We start from the raw sequence: 17,968 nt of genomic DNA, 5'->3' as shown, positions 1-17,968 counted from the left end.
AAGTTTTGGCACATCCACACATTTATCTGTTCTAAGCATCTGTTCAGTGATTGGATGGGCTCTGAGTCACCTGGTGACATCGTAATGTAGAAAGAAATAAATAGTACAAAATGAGAAATAAATAGACCTCAGAAGATGGTTGCAGCGCCTGGAGGTGTCGCAACAGAATTTACATTTTTAACAAAGTGGTGTCAAGAGCAGAAGTTCTTATGCCTTTGAATTTAGTGCCATGATTGCCATCGGGTAAAAACTGTTTTTTAGGCGATTTGTCCTGGTTTTTATTGCTCTGTATATTTCACAGACGGATCGCCGCTCAACCTCCACCCAGCAATGAACTCTCACACCGAACATCTGCTTAAAGCTGCAGCATATAACTTAAAACAAAATAAGATTTTACATATGTATTAAAACATATTTGATTGATGAATATTTGACTGCACAACCTTTCCACTGACTGACTTGAGTAGCTAGGTTTCTTGGGGTAAGCTACCTCCAGAGATCACACACGGTTACTTGTGGGGTTCCTCAAGGATCAGTCCTGGTCCCCACTCTTTTCATCCTCTACATGCTTCCCTTTGGCAAAGTTTTCTCCCATTTTGGTGTAGCATTTCATTTCTATGCAGACGATACGCAACTTTATATTGAAACAGATCCTCATCCATCTTCTGTCTCTTCATCCACTTCATCTCCATCATCACACTCTATACTCTCTGATTGGAGGATATAAAGACATGAATGACTCAGAATTTTCTTTGCCTCAGTGGTTCCAAACGGGAGCTATTCTGGTGGGCTCTAAGCATCAGTTGCAGTCATCCACCATGACCTCATTTACACTTTATGGTCAGAACATTGCACTCTCCTCTTCCGTTACCATTCTTGGCGTACACTTTGACTCGCCTCTCTTTTGACACCAATATAAAACACATCTGCAAAACTTTGTTCTTTAATCTGGAAAATATAGCAACTCTACATTCATCTCTTACCCAACCAGATGCTGAAAAGCTTATCCATGCACTTATCCCTTCGAGGCTGGATTATTGCAGTTCCTCGCTATTATTAATTTCAAATATAATAAAATTATATTGTACATACAGTACAGACCAAAAGTTTGGACACACTTTCTCATTGAATTCAATGAGAAAGTGTGTCCAAACTTTTGGTCTGTACTGTATATAAAAATATTGATCAAGAACAAGCTACTAACTTTGCTCAGAACGTTCTGTCACATTTAGGAGTATAAATAGAAAGCAAATAAATGTAGGCTAGTTTAGTGTGATGTGTGGGAGACGAGCAAACCGGATGTCTGAAGTCCTGGAAAATAGAAATACTCCAGCAAAAGTGTTCAGAATGAGGTTCTGTGAAGTTTTACTGGAATGGGGAGAGGATTTATTTTCTTATTCTGACTGATGACAGAAAGTACTTTAAAATAGTTTTTGCTGTCTTTGAAGAGTTTCGGAAATATTTTGTTTTCTGTTTACATATGTGGATTTTCCACCCATACTTGTCCGTCCCTTCCTGTCCCATCCATGTGTAACATTTTCTAGATCTGCCACTCAGCTATTAAAGCAGCTCCACAACGGTCTTGGATGAAATTAATAATCTTTAAAACATCAAATATACATAAAATAAATGTAGTAAAATGGAAACGTCTAAGCTCTTGACTAAAAAGACGATCCCAAAGCTGAAAGAATCTGCAGGATGGATTTTGTCTGAAAGTACTTACAGCTGTGTTTGTTCTTCGTCTCTCAGCTTCAGCAGCTTTCTGTCAGTCTGATGCCTCCTCAGTCTAGAGAGATTAGCTACGAGGCAGTTTTCGGATTTTCACAGAAATTAATGTTGTCTGCCGGAAATCTTCTCGGCTGTTACAGGTTTCATTTCTTCTTATTGATTTAAATAATAGGAAACAAATTTATTTGCAAACTTCCTGATTGCTTAGTGGTTTATCATGGGGTAAATGAGTCATCCCTGATGTTTTACTGAGTGATGTTTTTATTGAATGTGCTTAACCCACACAAGGTGTGAAAGCTCCTTTCTTCTTTTAACAAAACATTTGCTTTCTTTGGAACTAGTGGCCTTTATAATTAGCTTGACTCTATATTAGATGCACTTGCTTTACACCACCATATTTATACAGCTCTAGAAATAATTAAGAGACCTCTTAAAATTTCTCTTATTTTACTCTTTATAGGTGCATGTTTGAGTAAAATAAGCATTGATCTTTTATTCTACGAACTACTGACAACATGTCTCTGAAATTTGAAGCAATTTGCAGAAAATGAGAAATGATCAAAATGACGAAAAAGATGCAGTGCTTTCAGACTTCAAATATTGCAAAGAAAACAAGTTTCATATTCATTTAGAAACAACAATACTAATGATTTAACTCAGGAAGGGTTCAGAAATCAATGTTTGGTGGAATAACCAGGAGGTTTTCAATGTCTTCATATTTTTCAGAGCTAAAATGATCAGACAAGAGGAACATTTACATTACCCTCATGTTTACTATGAAATGAAACGTTAAACATAAACTGAATAAAAACAACCCTGTGATAAGCTGTAACTGGTCACAGGACAAACATGTTTACACTTATGAAGCAATGTGGAAATGCCGATAACTAGTGAATACCAGACGAAGTTTTTCAGCACAGTGCCATCTGGTGGCCATGTGTCAAAGATTCAGCTTCAAGTGGAGCATCACCTTCTCCTGCCGTGTTGTTTGGCCTGTTGGTGGAGTACCCGGAGTGAATCCACACACTTATGGGGAGAACATTCAACTCTAACATTGTCTACACAAACACACTCCCCATCCCGAAATATAAGGCAACGTTTGTTTTATGTTTTTTGTTGGCCGTCTATCCGTGGTATTCTCTGGTAATGACTGTTAATGTTTGTGGAAGACTTCAACATCCATGTCATTTTTGATATAACATGAATGCTGTTTGTGTTTAACAGTACAACTTAAAAATGTAGCTGTTCTATACAACCATCTGATCTTCACCTGGAACCAGGAGAGTTGTTGTATTTTTGCTCCATTAGTTCAAAAAGCATTTTAGAGCCACTCATGCAGCCTTGGTTTGCACCAACTGTAACTTTTTTTTTACTTTATTTGATGACGTGTTCGTCCAAACAATTGAACAGTAATTGAAATGTGACAGAAATATTTACAATAACATAGAATTGTATTATTTGGCAAATATGTTGAACATCTTTAGCAACTCTTGATAGCTTCAAATTTTCAAGTTATGTTGTGACTTTAAGAATGTGAGTGATGAATAATTAGAACTAGCAGTGATTGATTTTCCGGCCAGTCTGGGTGAACCCAACAGACCAGATGTTGGGCAACTTTAACAACAACATCTTTCAACTCTCTGGTGTCCCGTCGCTGGCCCGGTGTTCACCTCTACCTGTACAAGCTCAAAATTTCACATGCACAAATTTCAGTGGTTGCTTGGCAGGAGGAGAGAAAGCGATTGTCATTTCATCATAACAGGTAAATGGAGGCTCTGTGCCATTTGAAGATCAATAAGATAAACACTATATAATAACTAGGGCTGAAAAGATTCCTCGAATGATTCAAGTACCTCGATTATTAAAATTCCTTGGAAAATTTACCTGCCTCAAAGCTTCGTTAATTTATGTTTTATTATTTAGCGCACCGTGTTCCGGCAGGGACATTACTTGCGTTGCGCGGAGCTCTGACTTCCGCCTCTGAGTTGTTGACGAAAGCTAGGTGTTATCAGCATAACGTCCAATTTTCAAGTTCGGCTCGTGGGGATTTTAATTAGCAGGAAATTAGAAAGTTAGAAGTAAATGGAAGCAGACAGATTCAATTAATAAGCTTGTATTCAAAAATTATAGAGTTATGCTTTATATCACTTATTTACACCCTCAGTACCTACACACATACATGCATACATACATACATACATACATACATACATACATACATACATACATACATACATACATACATACATACATACATACATACATACATACATACATACATACATACATACATACATACATACATACATATTGCACATGTTATTGGTAAATGAACAGTGAGGAACTCTGACCAGTGCCAGTTTTATTGCTCCTGGAGCTCTGACATGGTGTTGATGTTATTGATGGTGTTGATGGTGTTGATGGTGTTCGGCTGATCCTCACTGTCACTTGCCTCCAAACTGGAGGTGTTTCTCTTGCATTTTGGACAGAATATTCTTTTCAGGTTAAGCTGAGCCCTGAACTCCTTACAAAGAAAGACGTAAATAAGAGGATCCAGGCAGATGTTAGAAACTGATAGTAACACGGCAAACTCCTTGACGTAGTACAACTCTACCGAACAGTTTTCCTCAAGTAGGACATATGGAAGTTGAACAATGTGATAAGGAACAAAGCAAAAGCAGAACACACTGACCAACACCAACATGTTCCTGCGAGATTTCATAAGCTTTTTGGAGTTGGGGGAGGCCAGTTGGGCCTGCTGGACCTGCAGCACCCTGCGGGAGGTGCTGTAGTAGAAAAAGACTAGAGAGAAGAGTCCTGAAAGGAAGATGATGAAAGCAAAACCATGACTCAGTATGTGCAGTGGTTTCACAGGTTCACTGATCAGATGATCACACATGCTGTGTTCATCATCGTGATGTTTCTCGTTTATCAGCATCAGGATGGAGTAAGGTGTTATCATGGTCAGTAGAACAACCCAGGTGGTTATCGAGATGATGTGGCTGGCTTTGGGAGTCATCAGGAAGTGAGTTCCCGTGGAATAAAATATCTTCATGTATCTGTGGAGAAGGACAAGGATTCAGGGACCATTCATTTGATTTGCTGGACCTTGAAGCAACCTGAATTTCTGCAGAATGAAATACAAAAGTGAAGAAAAAGTCATTGACGATGGATGCTGAGTTTTGTTCTGGCTCTTCTTTATATTTCTTTTGGTTAAAAGCATGAAATTCCTTTGTAGTGTTTCCACATTCTTCCTTACAAGGAGGATGAAACTAGGGACAGATAATTTATTATCTATCCCTAATTTATGGTGGTAGAGATGGAGCTGCAAATAGTTATGTAACAATTGGGTCTGAATAGCTATATATTTGACATGGAGCGTTTATATTTTTGTTCAATATAGATATAAAGCTAAAGTAGCCATAATACTAATGATAACATTTAGGCTAGCATTAGCCTATCTTATCCACCTCAAATGTACTCACATTTTTATCTGTCTATTTAATTTAATTACCCTGACTGCAAATTATGTGGGACCCATGCTTTAAACAATAGTCTAAATTAATAATCTGGTTTGTAGTTGAGGTGAGGTACCTGTTAGCTGCTATATATGCCATGAACAGGATGCTAGCAGCCCAATTCACAAACAGGAGCGGGGCTCCGATGCTGCAGTAGAGCAGGTGGATGATGAATGAGCTGTTGTCGTAGTAAATAATGCGCAGCGGGAGGCTGACGCAGAGCAGGAAGTCAGCCGCTGTCAGATGTTTCAGGTAGATCATCCAGCTCTTGGACACTTGTCCATGAGCTCCACGGCAGTGAAACCACAAGGTGAAGCTGTTGAGGCTAAAGCCCACCTGTAGAGAAAATCATCAATCATTTGAATGATTTTTGCCTAAATTGGCTTAGTGCAACCCAAAGACATGATACTCACCAGAAACAGCAGACTGTAGACCACTACTAGGAAAGAGTGGTATGATTCTACAGATAAATGACATGTGGTATTGTGGACATGTGATTCATGGTTGTGGTCATGTGATTCATGGTTGTGGACATGTGATTCATGGATGGATGACGTTGTTGCATCCATGGTTCTGGAGGTTTATCATAAGCAGCAAAACAGAACTGTCAAAGAAATCACATGGTGATAAGAATGAATGGATGGAGAGCATCTGCACTGATTCATTTTCTATCATCAGCATATGAGAAAAAAAATTAAAATAGTGATCATTTAAAAAATAAAAAATACAATTAAATCACATTAAAAAAATTGTAATCACAAATATCCTGTCACTGATTTACAGAGAGGCTAAATCGCCAGTGGCTGCACATTTTGGACTTAAACCTGACTGAGCATTGTGCAAAATCCGTTAGTATCAGGATGATGTCATTTGTAGAAGCACATAATCTAGACAGAAATCTGTACATAAGGTTTTGTAATACAGCATGAAATATGGGGACACCCACACCACCAAGTAACGCACTCGTCCGTCCCGGCATCCTAAGCAGCTTCCTCACTCCATCATTGTAAGCACTTTGAGTTTCTGCAAACTGTTTTGCTTGTACTTTCTCCATAAGTGAGCAGAACACACAGAGCGCACAGCGCTTTAAAAAGAGCCACTGTCACCGAGACAGAACACACCCTGATTCGTACCAGCATGTTGGCTTGTGTTTACATTAAACGGCGTCTGTAAACGTCCTTATCGTCAGTCAGGTCATCAGGTATATCATGTCCCAGGTATCTGGCAGCTGCACACACTTTAAAAACGACACCAGATAATGAGAAGTCAGGAAGTACAAACTTCTGATCTTAACTGGTTCTTATGATCATTATGTTACTCTTCAATGCATTAGTCTTGCCACACATCCTCAGTTGTTCATAGGTTTGGCCCTTGAGTTCCATAAATTGTACAAAATTTGCATGTTTGCACATTAAAAAGAAATTATTTTCAGTAAGGACCATAAAAATTGTGCCTAAAGATGTGCAGATGCTTATTTTATTTTTAAATCGATTTAATCTAAATCTGTTCTATGCTTTATCTTAATGTATGTTGTTAACTTCTGTCTGTAAGCTCTTTGAGTTGCCTTTGACTAGAAGGTCCTGTATGAATAAAGTTGCTTGTCTTACCATCAAAGATTTTATTTAAATTAGTAAAACTGAGAATAACAGTTTGAATACCAGCACTTATTGAATTTGTTGGGAGCTGTGATGGGATCTGACATCTGCTGGGTGGAAAGATCTCCTTTAACGTTTCTTTGTGTAGTTAGAATCAGCAGTCTGTCACTGAAGGAGCTAACCAGTTCAGCAACAATTTGTGTTGCTGTGTGTCAAAACTGTTTTCATTCCAGGCCCCACCAACATCATGAATGTCCTTAAAGGGTCTTTCCACCCTTCCTACACCTTTTGCCACTTCCTTCCTGTCCCATAAATGTGCAACATTTTCAGCCACTCAGCTATTAAAGCAGCTCCAGCGGTCTTAATGATGAAATTAATAACCACTAAAGCATCATATATGCATAAAATAAATGTAGTAAAATGGAAACGTCTAAGCTCTTGACTAAAAAGACGATCCCAAAGCTGAAAGAATCAGCAGGATGGATTTTGTCTGAAAGTGCTTACAGCTGTGTTTGTTCTTCGTCTCTCAGCTTCAGCAGCTTTCTGTCAGCCTGACGTCTCCTCAGTCTAGAGAGATTAGCTACGAGGCAGTTTTCTGAATGCTATCTGCTAGAAATCTTCTCAGCTACCACATGTTTCCTTTCATCTTATTGATTTAAATAACAGGAAACAAATTTATTTCCACCAAGCCCCCATATATAATATAGAAGTCTTATCATTATATGTTCTTGTGGCAGGAAGTAGGTGGATTTAGAGTAATTGCTTGGGCCAATAAACGCTCATTATAACAGCTAAAGTAATCTGTAGACTGACACGTTGTGCTATCAGGTGTTGAATCTTATTGTTGATGTTCTTTCTGACTTCCTGTTTTGGGTGGAGGTTTACACAGGTGGGTGCAATTCGCTAATAAAAGCCCACAGGTCGCTCTGGTCAGCAATGCACTCAGGCCAAATGTAACTGAAGGCTGTGTCTTTCATCTGTCACTTACTGGCATTTCCAGCCCGTTAAAGATGGCAGCATCAGCAGGTTATGGGCCCAGGAAGGAGTTTGGGAGCTGATGGAACTGATTATTCTTTGATGGAGATGAAAGAGTTGTGGGAAACAAAGTTTTTGGCCCACTTACGTCTGGTTGAGCTGAAGAACACCGTATTATTGAAAGGAGAACCTGATGACGCCACTGACAATGAAGAGCCGCATACAGAACTAATTCAAGTCTTGGATGATAAGAGTCTTTCCCTTGTCACGCGAGATGCTGCGGATGACGGCAGAAAAGCCGGAGCTGACGTCTCTTCAGAAAACACGTTCGCTTTCGAGATGGAGCAGATGGACAACGCCCAGATCTACGGTGTGAAGGTGAAGGGCCACTTTCTGCCAATTCATGGATTTCGACTCAACTATTAAAACTCAGGTTTTGGAGTTGGCTGACGGTGTGAGGGCAGTGGCATCGCGCTGGCAAAAGGCACCGCAGAGTTCGCTTGAGAAACAGCCAAATTGTGGAGATGATGTTGACACTTTATATGTGCCGTTATTTTCCCAGGACATCTTTTCTGTTAAAGCTGCAACTGCCTAAAGAGTGACAGTCATTTTCAAAGATGGACAGAACCGCCTCATCCATAAAAATGGTACGGCTTATGGCATTAATGTTAGTGACGGACTGCTCTATTTAAATACTGTTACAGATGAGGTTGATGAGTGCAAGTGGAAGCAGATGGTCACTGTAAAAGCAACTGTATCAAAGTTGGAGAGAGTTGCAGATGGAATGAAAATTAGAGGTAAAACTGAAAAACCTGATTTGAAATGTGAAGTATGCATAAAGGGTTAATTTGCTCAGACCAGTAGAGATCCTGATGAAAAAGTTAAAGGTGTGCAGATCTGGCTGGACCAATAGAACCAGCTGCTAAAGATGGCTTTAGATGTACCTTAGCTTTTACAGATGGTTATTCAGGTGCTATTTTCACCTATATCCTGACAGCTAAGTGTGATACTGTTAAAGGTACAGTGAAGTTTATTGCAGATGTGACACCTTTTGGGAATATTAAATGTCCAAGATCAGATAATGGAACTGAGTTTATATCTAAGGCATCGATTAGTTAAAATGCCATCAGACATGAAACTTCAGCTCCTTATTCTCCCCATCAGAAAGGGACAGCTGAGGGAACATGGACAACTGTCTTTGAAATGGCAAGATGAATGTTAATTGAGAGTAATCCGCCTAAAGATTTATGGACATGCGCAATTCAGACGGCTGCTATTATCTGTAAAAGATGTTACAACAGACGTGTTGAGCAAACTCCATGTTACAAGTTAACTGGAAAGAAACCGGACCTTTCATAAATGAGAACTCTTGGATTTGATTTATGCATATAAATATGACAAGAAAAAGTTGGATCCACGTTGTGAAAAGGGGGATTTTTGTTGGCTACGATTAAATAGTCCTGCATATCTTATCCTTTATCCAGACACAGGCAGAGTACTTAGCAGTAGGATGGTAAAGTTTACCACAAAAAGTGAATGAGACACTCAGACTGATGAAGACATAAATGAGGACATTGTGCTCAAAAGACAGTTGAAAGTCAGCAACCAAATCCAGATTTGACAACAATTATCTCACAGGAGATTAAAATTGAGACTTGTGACACAGATAGCAACTTCGCTCAAAGTGAAGGTAACGTTGGTGGACGTTATCCTAAGAGAGGAAGGAGACCTCCGAAGTATCATGCAGATCAGGACTGACATGAGATGTGAGGATGGTCGAGCAAACATGAACATTGATGTTGCTGTAGGATCGTATCTGATGTGCCAAAGACCCTGGAAGAGGCTCTAAGCTCACCACAATCAGAGCTATGAAGGATGAAATGGACTCTTTGATAGAGAATAATATTACATCAGCATTACCTGGGTAAACAAACAGGGTATTTGCTACTAAAGAAACTCCAGTTGAGACACTTTATGAAGCAAAATGCTACAGTCAGGTTGCTGGTATCGACTATAATGAGACTTTTTCCCCGTCTGCTGATATGACATCTGTGCTTGTTCTAATTGCACCAAATGGATGTAAAACGGCATATTTATTGATTGTGATGTATTTTTAGAACAACCTGAAGAATTTGAAGTGTTGACTGAGACAGGAGAGAAATTAGTCTGTAAGCTTAATAAGTCACTTTATGGTCTGAAACAGTCGGGACGAAATTGGAATAAAATGCTACATGATTTCCTTATTGATAATGGCTTTGTGCAGAACCCTGCTGATGATTGTGTTGACAGTAGAGAAAGTGAGAGAGTATCCTGCTGTTCCGAACAAGGATGAAGTTTTACTGATGGTTTTTAGGAGATTTAATTCCCTTAGCGTTGTAACCTACATTACATGTCACCACCTTAAGAGCTGAAATACATATAAGATGTCTGTAGCTATTCATTAACTAATCAGTTTCCATTCTTATGTTACTTTAAGTCTTTGCCAAACATATTAACAAACAAATATACATAAAAGTGAATAAGTTTTCACACCTTTGGACTCCAGAGGGCTGCCAGCGTGAAACAATGCTGCCGTTTGCTCCATGAAGACGAACTGCTCTACTAACTGTTGTAATAACCGCTCTAACCGCTGTAGGTCTAACTAACTTCTGTGTTTGAGGGAAAACAAACCAACAGTTTTACTGCAGCACTAGGCAGAAAATGCAAAGTCGAAAATTAAAAGTATACAGCTCTAATCAGAATTCAAAAATTACTGGCAAAATGAAACACATTCAAATTTACTGCAATGAAAAACATTTATGATTATTTACTGAGAGAGTAATCTTGATTATTTGGGTTGATGACCTTATTATTGCAGCAACTAATGATCAGATACTCAGCAGGAGTCAAACTCCAGGCCTCCAGTCGCCACAGGTACAAAACCCTGGAATGAAACGGTTTAATTTCCTCCTCCTTGTGTAGATCAGTTCTCCAGAGCCTTAATGACCTAATTATTCTGTTCAGGTGCTGCAGCAGAGGCTCATCTAAAAGTCGCAGGCCAGCGGCCCTGCAGGACTGGAGTCTGGCCCTAAGTGAACCTCTGAGCGCTTGAGGAGGGAGCGGTAGAGAACGGCTAGCCAAAATTAACGTTCATAAATCGGCTCAATCTGGAGCTAAATGCCGCTAGCGCCGCTGATATTGGAATATCCAATATCCAACTTGAAACTAATTTCACTACGGTCCGTAACACAATGAAAACACCAGAATAAAGTCTGTTTTGGTCTGTGGCCTGTAAAGATGGCGCCGAGCGACTGCACAAGACGTAAACGTCCCACAACGTCTTAAGCAGTGATGTTGGTTGAAAAGCTGTATAGGAGGAGCTGGACAGAGAAGGCAGCTAAAGATGGACATGGAGAGGCAGAAACAGGAGAGGAGGCAATGACAACAGAACGAGGGCTTGTATAAGGAAAAAACTAAATATGTACTTTTCTTGACAAAAACACGTTTAGGGGAAATGAAAAAGAAGATGTATACTGTTCTTGATGAAAATACATGTGTAAGGAAAAGAAAAATTAATATACACTTTTTGATGACAGCGCATGTAAGAAGGAACAGGAAAAACAAAATATATATTTATGCTTTTATTTTTTATTATGTCAGTTTTGGTCCTCCATACCTCCATACACATCTTGTCCGTCCCTTCCTGTCCCATCCATGTGTAACATTTTCTAGATCAGCCACTCAGCTATTAAAGCAGCTCCAGCAGACTTGGATGAAATTAATAATCACTAAAACAACAAGTATACGTAAAATAAATGTAGTAAAATGGAAACGTCTAAGCTCTTGACTAAAAAGACGATCCCAAAGCTGAGAGAATCTGCAGGATGGATTTTGTCTGAAAGTACTTACAGCTGTGTTTGTTCTTCGTCTCTCAGCTTCAGCAGCTTTCTGTCAGCCTGACGTCTCCTCAGTCTAGAGAGATTAGCTACGAGGCAGTTTTCTGAATGCTATCTGCTAGAAATCTTCTCAGCTACCACATGTTTCCTTTCATCTTATTGATTTAAATAACAGGAAACAAATTTATTTCCACCAAGCCCCCATATATAATATAGAAGTTTTATCATTATATGTTCTTGTGGCAGGAAGTAGGTGGATTCAGAGTAATTGCTTGGGCCAATAAACGCTCATTATAACAGCTAAAGTAGATTATGACAGGTTGAGTAAAGGACTGGGTAACAGACTAATGGAGCAGAAATGAAGCAAACACATGAGGTGTGAGAGCTGCAGGCTGTAAAATGGTTTCACCACCGGGAGGTCAGACGTTTCTTTCTTTCTGTGGTCTGTCTGGCAAGGACTTCTCTAGAAGAAAAACAGGGTTTTGTAACTTTGGTGGTTACAAAACCACCAAAGTTTTGTAACCACCATCACTGTGCACTGCGAGATCAGTGAAAATATAAAATATCACCAAGTATTTATTGTGCATTTCCTAGTGCAGATATCTTAGTACAGTACAGGTAACTTTTCAGTGAGGGAAATGTTTTAATAGTGAAATAATCTGCCAGTGAAACTAGAACTTTTCATCAATATTGAGGAATTATTGACTTAAAACAAGCTCCCGTCTTGCTGGAAAGTAAGTTATTTTGTCTTATTTTCAAGTGTACTTAGATATTTACACAAGAAATTAGACCAGCAGTGTGGAGTGGCATTTATGAACTCTCAGGCATGTGAGAGTAAATGATTACTAATTTGAATGTTTGCCCTGAATTTCATCCCATTTCCACAGTTTTCACAACATTATCTTCTTTACAGAAGTGAGTAGCTTTATTTCCATACATTCAAATGCAAACAAAGTTCAACTTGTTTCAAATCTAAAGATGAAGAAAATTTTTACTGTATTTGGTTTCATTTAACCATAAAATGCAGCTGCAGCATTTTTTCTTTACAAGCTCAAACATTTGCTATAAAATGAAAAGTCTTCTAATCAGTGAACTTTCCTGTCAGTAACTGAACTAAATTTTAGTTTAGGTCTCTTTATTTTGAAGCATTCAAACTTGATACCATGGTAAAAGAAGACTCTCCATACCATGACACCTACGCTTTCATACTTCACAGCTTTCTGTGTCTTGAATTCAGTTTTTTGGGTGACAAACTGTCTGTGGTTTCCAGAACCAGAACAATCCTGATTACATCCATCCATTTCTTTTTATCTCAGTTCATGGGATTCTGTGTTTTCACTGCTGGGTCTGTTGGTTTCCCATTCCTCAGTTTCATCTTTAGCCTCTGAAACTGAGATGCTTGAGTTGTCTTTTGTAGTGGAGAACATGTGCTGCAGGTTCAACTGGGCCCTGAACTCCTTACAAAGAAAGACGTAAATCAGAGGATCTAGACAGACATTAAAAACCGATATTAGGACAGTCACCTCCTTCAGGTAATAGAGCAGCACAGAACACTGTCCTTGAAGTATGATGTACGGAAGTCGAACCAGATGATAGGGAAGAAAGCAAATGCAGAACACACTGACTAACACCAACATGTTCCTGCGAGACTTCACAAGCTTCTTGCAGTTGGAGGAGCCTTCTTGCCTCCGCTGGATCTGGAAAACCCTGCGGGAGGCGCTGCAGTAGCAGAAGACCAGAGAGGAGAGCACTGACAGGAAGATGATGGCAGCACCAGCATGGAAAACCTTGTAGAGTACTTTGACTGATTCACTCTGCAAGACATCACAAATTCTGGCACCAGAAAAAGTAGATCTGTCTGTGTTCAGCATCAGGATGATGTATACAAGCATTGGAACCAGGGAGAAAACCCAGGTGGCTCCTGAGAGGAAGCGGGCAGCTCGAGCCGTCATCAGGAAGGAAGTCCTCAGATGATGAAAGATCTTCATGTACCTGGAGAGTTAATGCAATATCAGGGATATTTAAGTTAAACAATTTTGAATGTTTATAAAAGTGAACATCTAATTTTAGCAAAGGTATCTGACTATTGACATTTATACAAATGTGTCTTGATTGTAATACACTTTATCTATAAAGTTAAAGAAGAAGGTTTAACTTCCTGTCAAAGTTAGGAGCCAGAACTTTTCGTCAGACATTTACAACACGGCGTCCGAGTGTTTCGAGACACTGACTCCGATGCCGACACCAAGTTCACACAGGAAGATTTTTATGTTGATTTTTGTCCCAATTCCAACAATCTTAAGAATGCCCCGACTATCGACACAATTCTAAAGATTATCTTAAGACGTTTCTTTCATGTGTGTTGTGTTAAGAGTGATCTGGTTGACTGGTTGATGTGTGGTGTGTTGTTCCTGGCATGTGGCTCGAAGCTTCACATACTGGAGGTTTTATATCGTACGGAGTTCGTCTGGTTTTGAAAATCAGCCGACAATTTTGAAGTCTTGTGCAACAGTCATTTCTAGCCTACTATGATGTCCCGTCCCAAATGCCTGACAATCCTGCAGGGTAGCAGCAGCCTTGGTGCTTATCTTCAGAGGTCATTGGAGGCGAGAGGCAGGAACCCCTTAATAGATCACCAGTCCATTACTGGACAAACAAACATGCACACACTCTAACCTAAAGGCAATTTAGGGACCTGACACAAGTGTATTCGGACTATGGGAGGAAGTTGGACTACCCATGGAGAATTTAAACTTGCACAGGGAGAAAATGCAAACTCCATGGAAAAAGGATTCTGTGAGGATTTATGTTTCTGTGTTGTTTTTTGTCTGGCCATTGATTGTTCCCAGCTGTCCCTCGTTACCCTGATTACTCCCCCATCTGATTTAACCCCATCTGTGTCACCTGCTCCCTGTCGGGTCCTTGTCTGACGTCAGCCTGTCTGCCTAGTTCCTGTGTTGTGCCTTTCCAGGTGCTGCCAGTGTCTGTGCTCCTTGCCTTATTGCTCTCCTGTGCTGCCTGTACTTTGTGAACTTCATTATTCATCATTAAAACCATAATTTTTCATCAACAATCTGGGTCCGCCGTGTCCATCCTCAACATAAACCACACAATTCATGACAAATTCCTGGGAATCTTTTGCTGCAAAGCAACAGTGCTAACAGCTGAGACAATATGTCATCCTCAGATTACATTCAAGGAAGGTAAGAGACCTTCTGGGTTTGACGGGAAGCTCAGACATTTGTACAGGTTTTATTTAAAATTTTCATAGAAGTTGTACCTGCTGATGGCGATGTAGCCCATAAGTAGGACACTGATGTACATGTTGATGTAGAAGACAGGGGCTCCAAAGGTGCAGTAGAACAGGTGAACTTTGTCGGACCTGCCTGCATAGTCAGCGATGCGGAGGGGAAGTCCGAGGCAGAGCAGGAAGTCGGCTGCTGTCAGGTTCTTCAGGTAGATCATCCAGCTCTTAGGGACTTTCTGCCGAGTGCGGCAGAGGTGGAACCACAAGGTGTAGCTGTTCAGGATCAAACCCACCTGCAGAGGGAACATCAGGAGATCAGACGAAAGCTCTGGATGAATTATTTTTCCTGCTGATGGGCCCGTTTACTGTAGCTTAGCAGTAAGAGATGTCTTCAGTCTGGGCAGAGATAAATCCATTAAGATATAACAATTTAGATATTGTTTCACTGTGTTGTTTTAATTTGATTTGAGCTGCTTCATTTGAAGATCTGCTGATTACACTGTTTGATCATATTTGCTGTATTTAAATAGATTAACAGTGGAGCACCAAATTCAACTGATGCATTTGATGTTAGTATTTAAACTCCTAGATTCTTTCTGCTTTACCTTTTTCATGTCAAAAATATTTCCATACATTACCATTAGACTTTGTTTCTAAAAATCTGTCCTGAATTGATAAATTGCTCACAGGAGAATCCTGACTTTCTCCACCAAAGGTGAACCTGTGAAGCAAGAGATCAACCAATGATCAACCAGTTTGCTAGAACAGCTCAAAGCTCCATCTAATGAACCATCAGCTGGCATGTATATAGTGCATGCAGCCAGAGCCAATGCAATGTTACAGGGCAAAGATTGGGCGGCATCAACAGCCAGAGAGAGGAAGAAGAGTCTGAAGAGGACATGATGTCAGTTTCCATCACTGCAACATCATCAGGCCATAAAACCCACAATAAGATGCTGATGGGTTTCCTCTCCCTCTACTCCTTATTCCATAACCCCACTGATGGATTTGTCTTAGGTCCCCAGTTCTACTTTAGTTTTTTGGTCTCTGCTGTTCTGTCTTTCCCTTTCTGAATCACAGTGGCATTGTCTGTCAACAAATTACAGTAAAAGCATAAATGTGAATCTCTTGCTATTGATCTCTCACAATCGCAATTTGCAATACTTGTCATGCAAACATTAACCATAGTTTGCAACAGAGTACGCTGCTATATTTACAACATGACTAATTAGTTTCACACAATGACAAGGACTCGTCGTTCTGAGGCACTGCTAAACTCACAGGCTGGTATTTACTTTTCAAAGATGAACTAAGCATTTTGAAAAAGAGACCGTCTGTTGCAGGTGATCCGAGGGGTTTTGTACAAAATGCACTTACTGTTTTGCGAATTTTGATAGTGATTTGAATAATGCGAAAACTGTAACTGCAGTCAAATGCTTAGTGGAAAAGCATGAAACACGGGCACTGGCAACCCTTCGGTTTGAGACTCACCACAAACACCAAACTGTAGAAGAATATGAATCCAGGAAGAGATGATTTGTTGACTGGATTACAGACGTGGTTGGTGGAGTTGTTGGTCATCTCTGGGTCAGCTACGTTTCACCCGGCAGAACAGAATCAACAGATCATTTCCTCTTCAGTGACAGATTTGAACAGTAGCTCTGCAGCAACTCAGATTCTACCAGAGTGAGTCTGTAGATGATTATCTGAGGCTGCAGGTTTGGTTGTTATATTTTGTAAGGGTTGTTCCGCGTTGGCCAGTTTTAAATAGAAACCAGAGGAAGTCCTGCTACACCAAGAAGGAAGCCAGACAAGAAGCAGCAATAAATGATAAAAGTTGCATTCATGTGTTTAGCAGTCAGTGTTATGCTGACACTTTTCTAACAAAAATAAACCAATCGAAACCCAGTGCATCATAACCTCAACACTCCTGATCATGTTAGAATAAATATCTTAAGTTTATTTACTGAAATGGTGGAGCCTCCTGAAGGGAACCTCACCTGCAGCATCACCTGCCTCAGACGCAGCTCCGTCCTTCAGGCTCTGGATCCATTCAGCACATTCTCTCTGTCACATCTGCAAGTCAAAAACAAAACCAAAAGACACAGAAACATGTCAGAAAGCCTCCCTTTAGTGCAAACTCTGAATTTGAATCTACAATAAACAACATTTGTCAGTGTTTCTCCCACTGGGATGTTTAAATATCTGTGAACATTGATGAAGTCAGGCTGCTGAAACTCTTCCTGGAAAAGCGAGATCGTCCTTGTTGGCATCCCAGCATTTCTTTAAGGTTCTGAATAATTAACTGAAACCTTCTGAAAACGATTGTTTGGAGCATTGAATCTGGCCTGGCCTGACTGAAGCTGCAGGTTGTGAAGCAGCTGCTGCGTCTTTAACTGCTGCCGTCGCAGATGATTCTTCCTGTTTCTCTCTTTTTTCAGGTCACTTTCCACAAAAAAAACTAACTACTACTAACTCTTGTGACCTCTATCTTTTACTTCTGAGTGGTTTTAAGATGCTCACACTCATGATGTAGGACCAGAGAGTAAATTATTATCAGTTTTTATAAACTGATCATCAGATTCTTTACATAATCTGATGCCTGAACTGCTTACCATGAAAAAATGTATTAATAGTAAACACACAGACATTAGACGCTACATCAATCAATCGATCAGGTTTATTTGTACAGCAATAAGGCAGTTCAAAGTGTTTTATATCATAAAAACAATAAGAAGTCATAAAATACATCTTAATCACTAATTGAGAAACCAGTAACAAACATTGCATTTTGATGAGTGCCATCATCCAAATCATCAATAATCATCAATAATCAAATATGTTGGTCAATGTTTCATTCATTGTGGTTCAAAAGTGACTCTGACCAGCTGGGCTTTTAGTCTGGATTTAAAGGAACTCAGTGTTTCTGCATTGACATTGTTATCGGCTGAAATGATTTATTGATGATGATTATTGCCATGTTTGTGTTACAGAGGGGAGTTGGCCATGTGGTTTTTTCTGGGTCATGTG

The 17,968-nt window shown here is 39.7% G+C and overlaps 2 protein-coding genes across 2 annotated transcripts; both read right to left on the bottom strand.

Annotated features, from left to right (window-relative positions):
- Positions 1-4,078: 4,078 nt before the first annotated feature.
- On the bottom strand, positions 4,079-7,371 carry LOC106700133 (P2Y purinoceptor 14-like). Its single transcript, XM_023352053.1, has 4 exons — positions 7,346-7,371; positions 5,660-5,850; positions 5,323-5,582; positions 4,079-4,787 (listed from the first exon to the last, which is right to left on the bottom strand). Exons 2-4 carry the CDS (start codon positions 5,813-5,815, stop codon positions 4,091-4,093), a joined length of 1,113 nt encoding a protein of 370 aa, XP_023207821.1. The 5' UTR covers positions 5,816-5,850; positions 7,346-7,371; the 3' UTR covers positions 4,079-4,090.
- A 5,257-nt stretch (positions 7,372-12,628) lies between these two features.
- On the bottom strand, positions 12,629-16,636 carry LOC106700131 (P2Y purinoceptor 14-like). Its single transcript, XM_014474351.2, has 3 exons — positions 16,430-16,636; positions 14,972-15,231; positions 12,629-13,683 (listed from the first exon to the last, which is right to left on the bottom strand). The coding sequence occupies exons 1-3, from the start codon at positions 16,517-16,519 to the stop codon at positions 12,999-13,001; spliced, it is 1,035 nt and encodes a 344-aa protein (XP_014329837.1). The 5' UTR covers positions 16,520-16,636; the 3' UTR covers positions 12,629-12,998.
- Positions 16,637-17,968: the final 1,332 nt, after the last annotated feature.

This window comes from Xiphophorus maculatus, chromosome 18 (assembly GCF_002775205.1).
Source record: "Xiphophorus maculatus strain JP 163 A chromosome 18, X_maculatus-5.0-male, whole genome shotgun sequence".
NCBI classification, from domain to species: Eukaryota; Metazoa; Chordata; class Actinopteri; order Cyprinodontiformes; family Poeciliidae; genus Xiphophorus; species Xiphophorus maculatus.
This window is presented reverse-complemented; position numbering and strand designations above follow the sequence as displayed.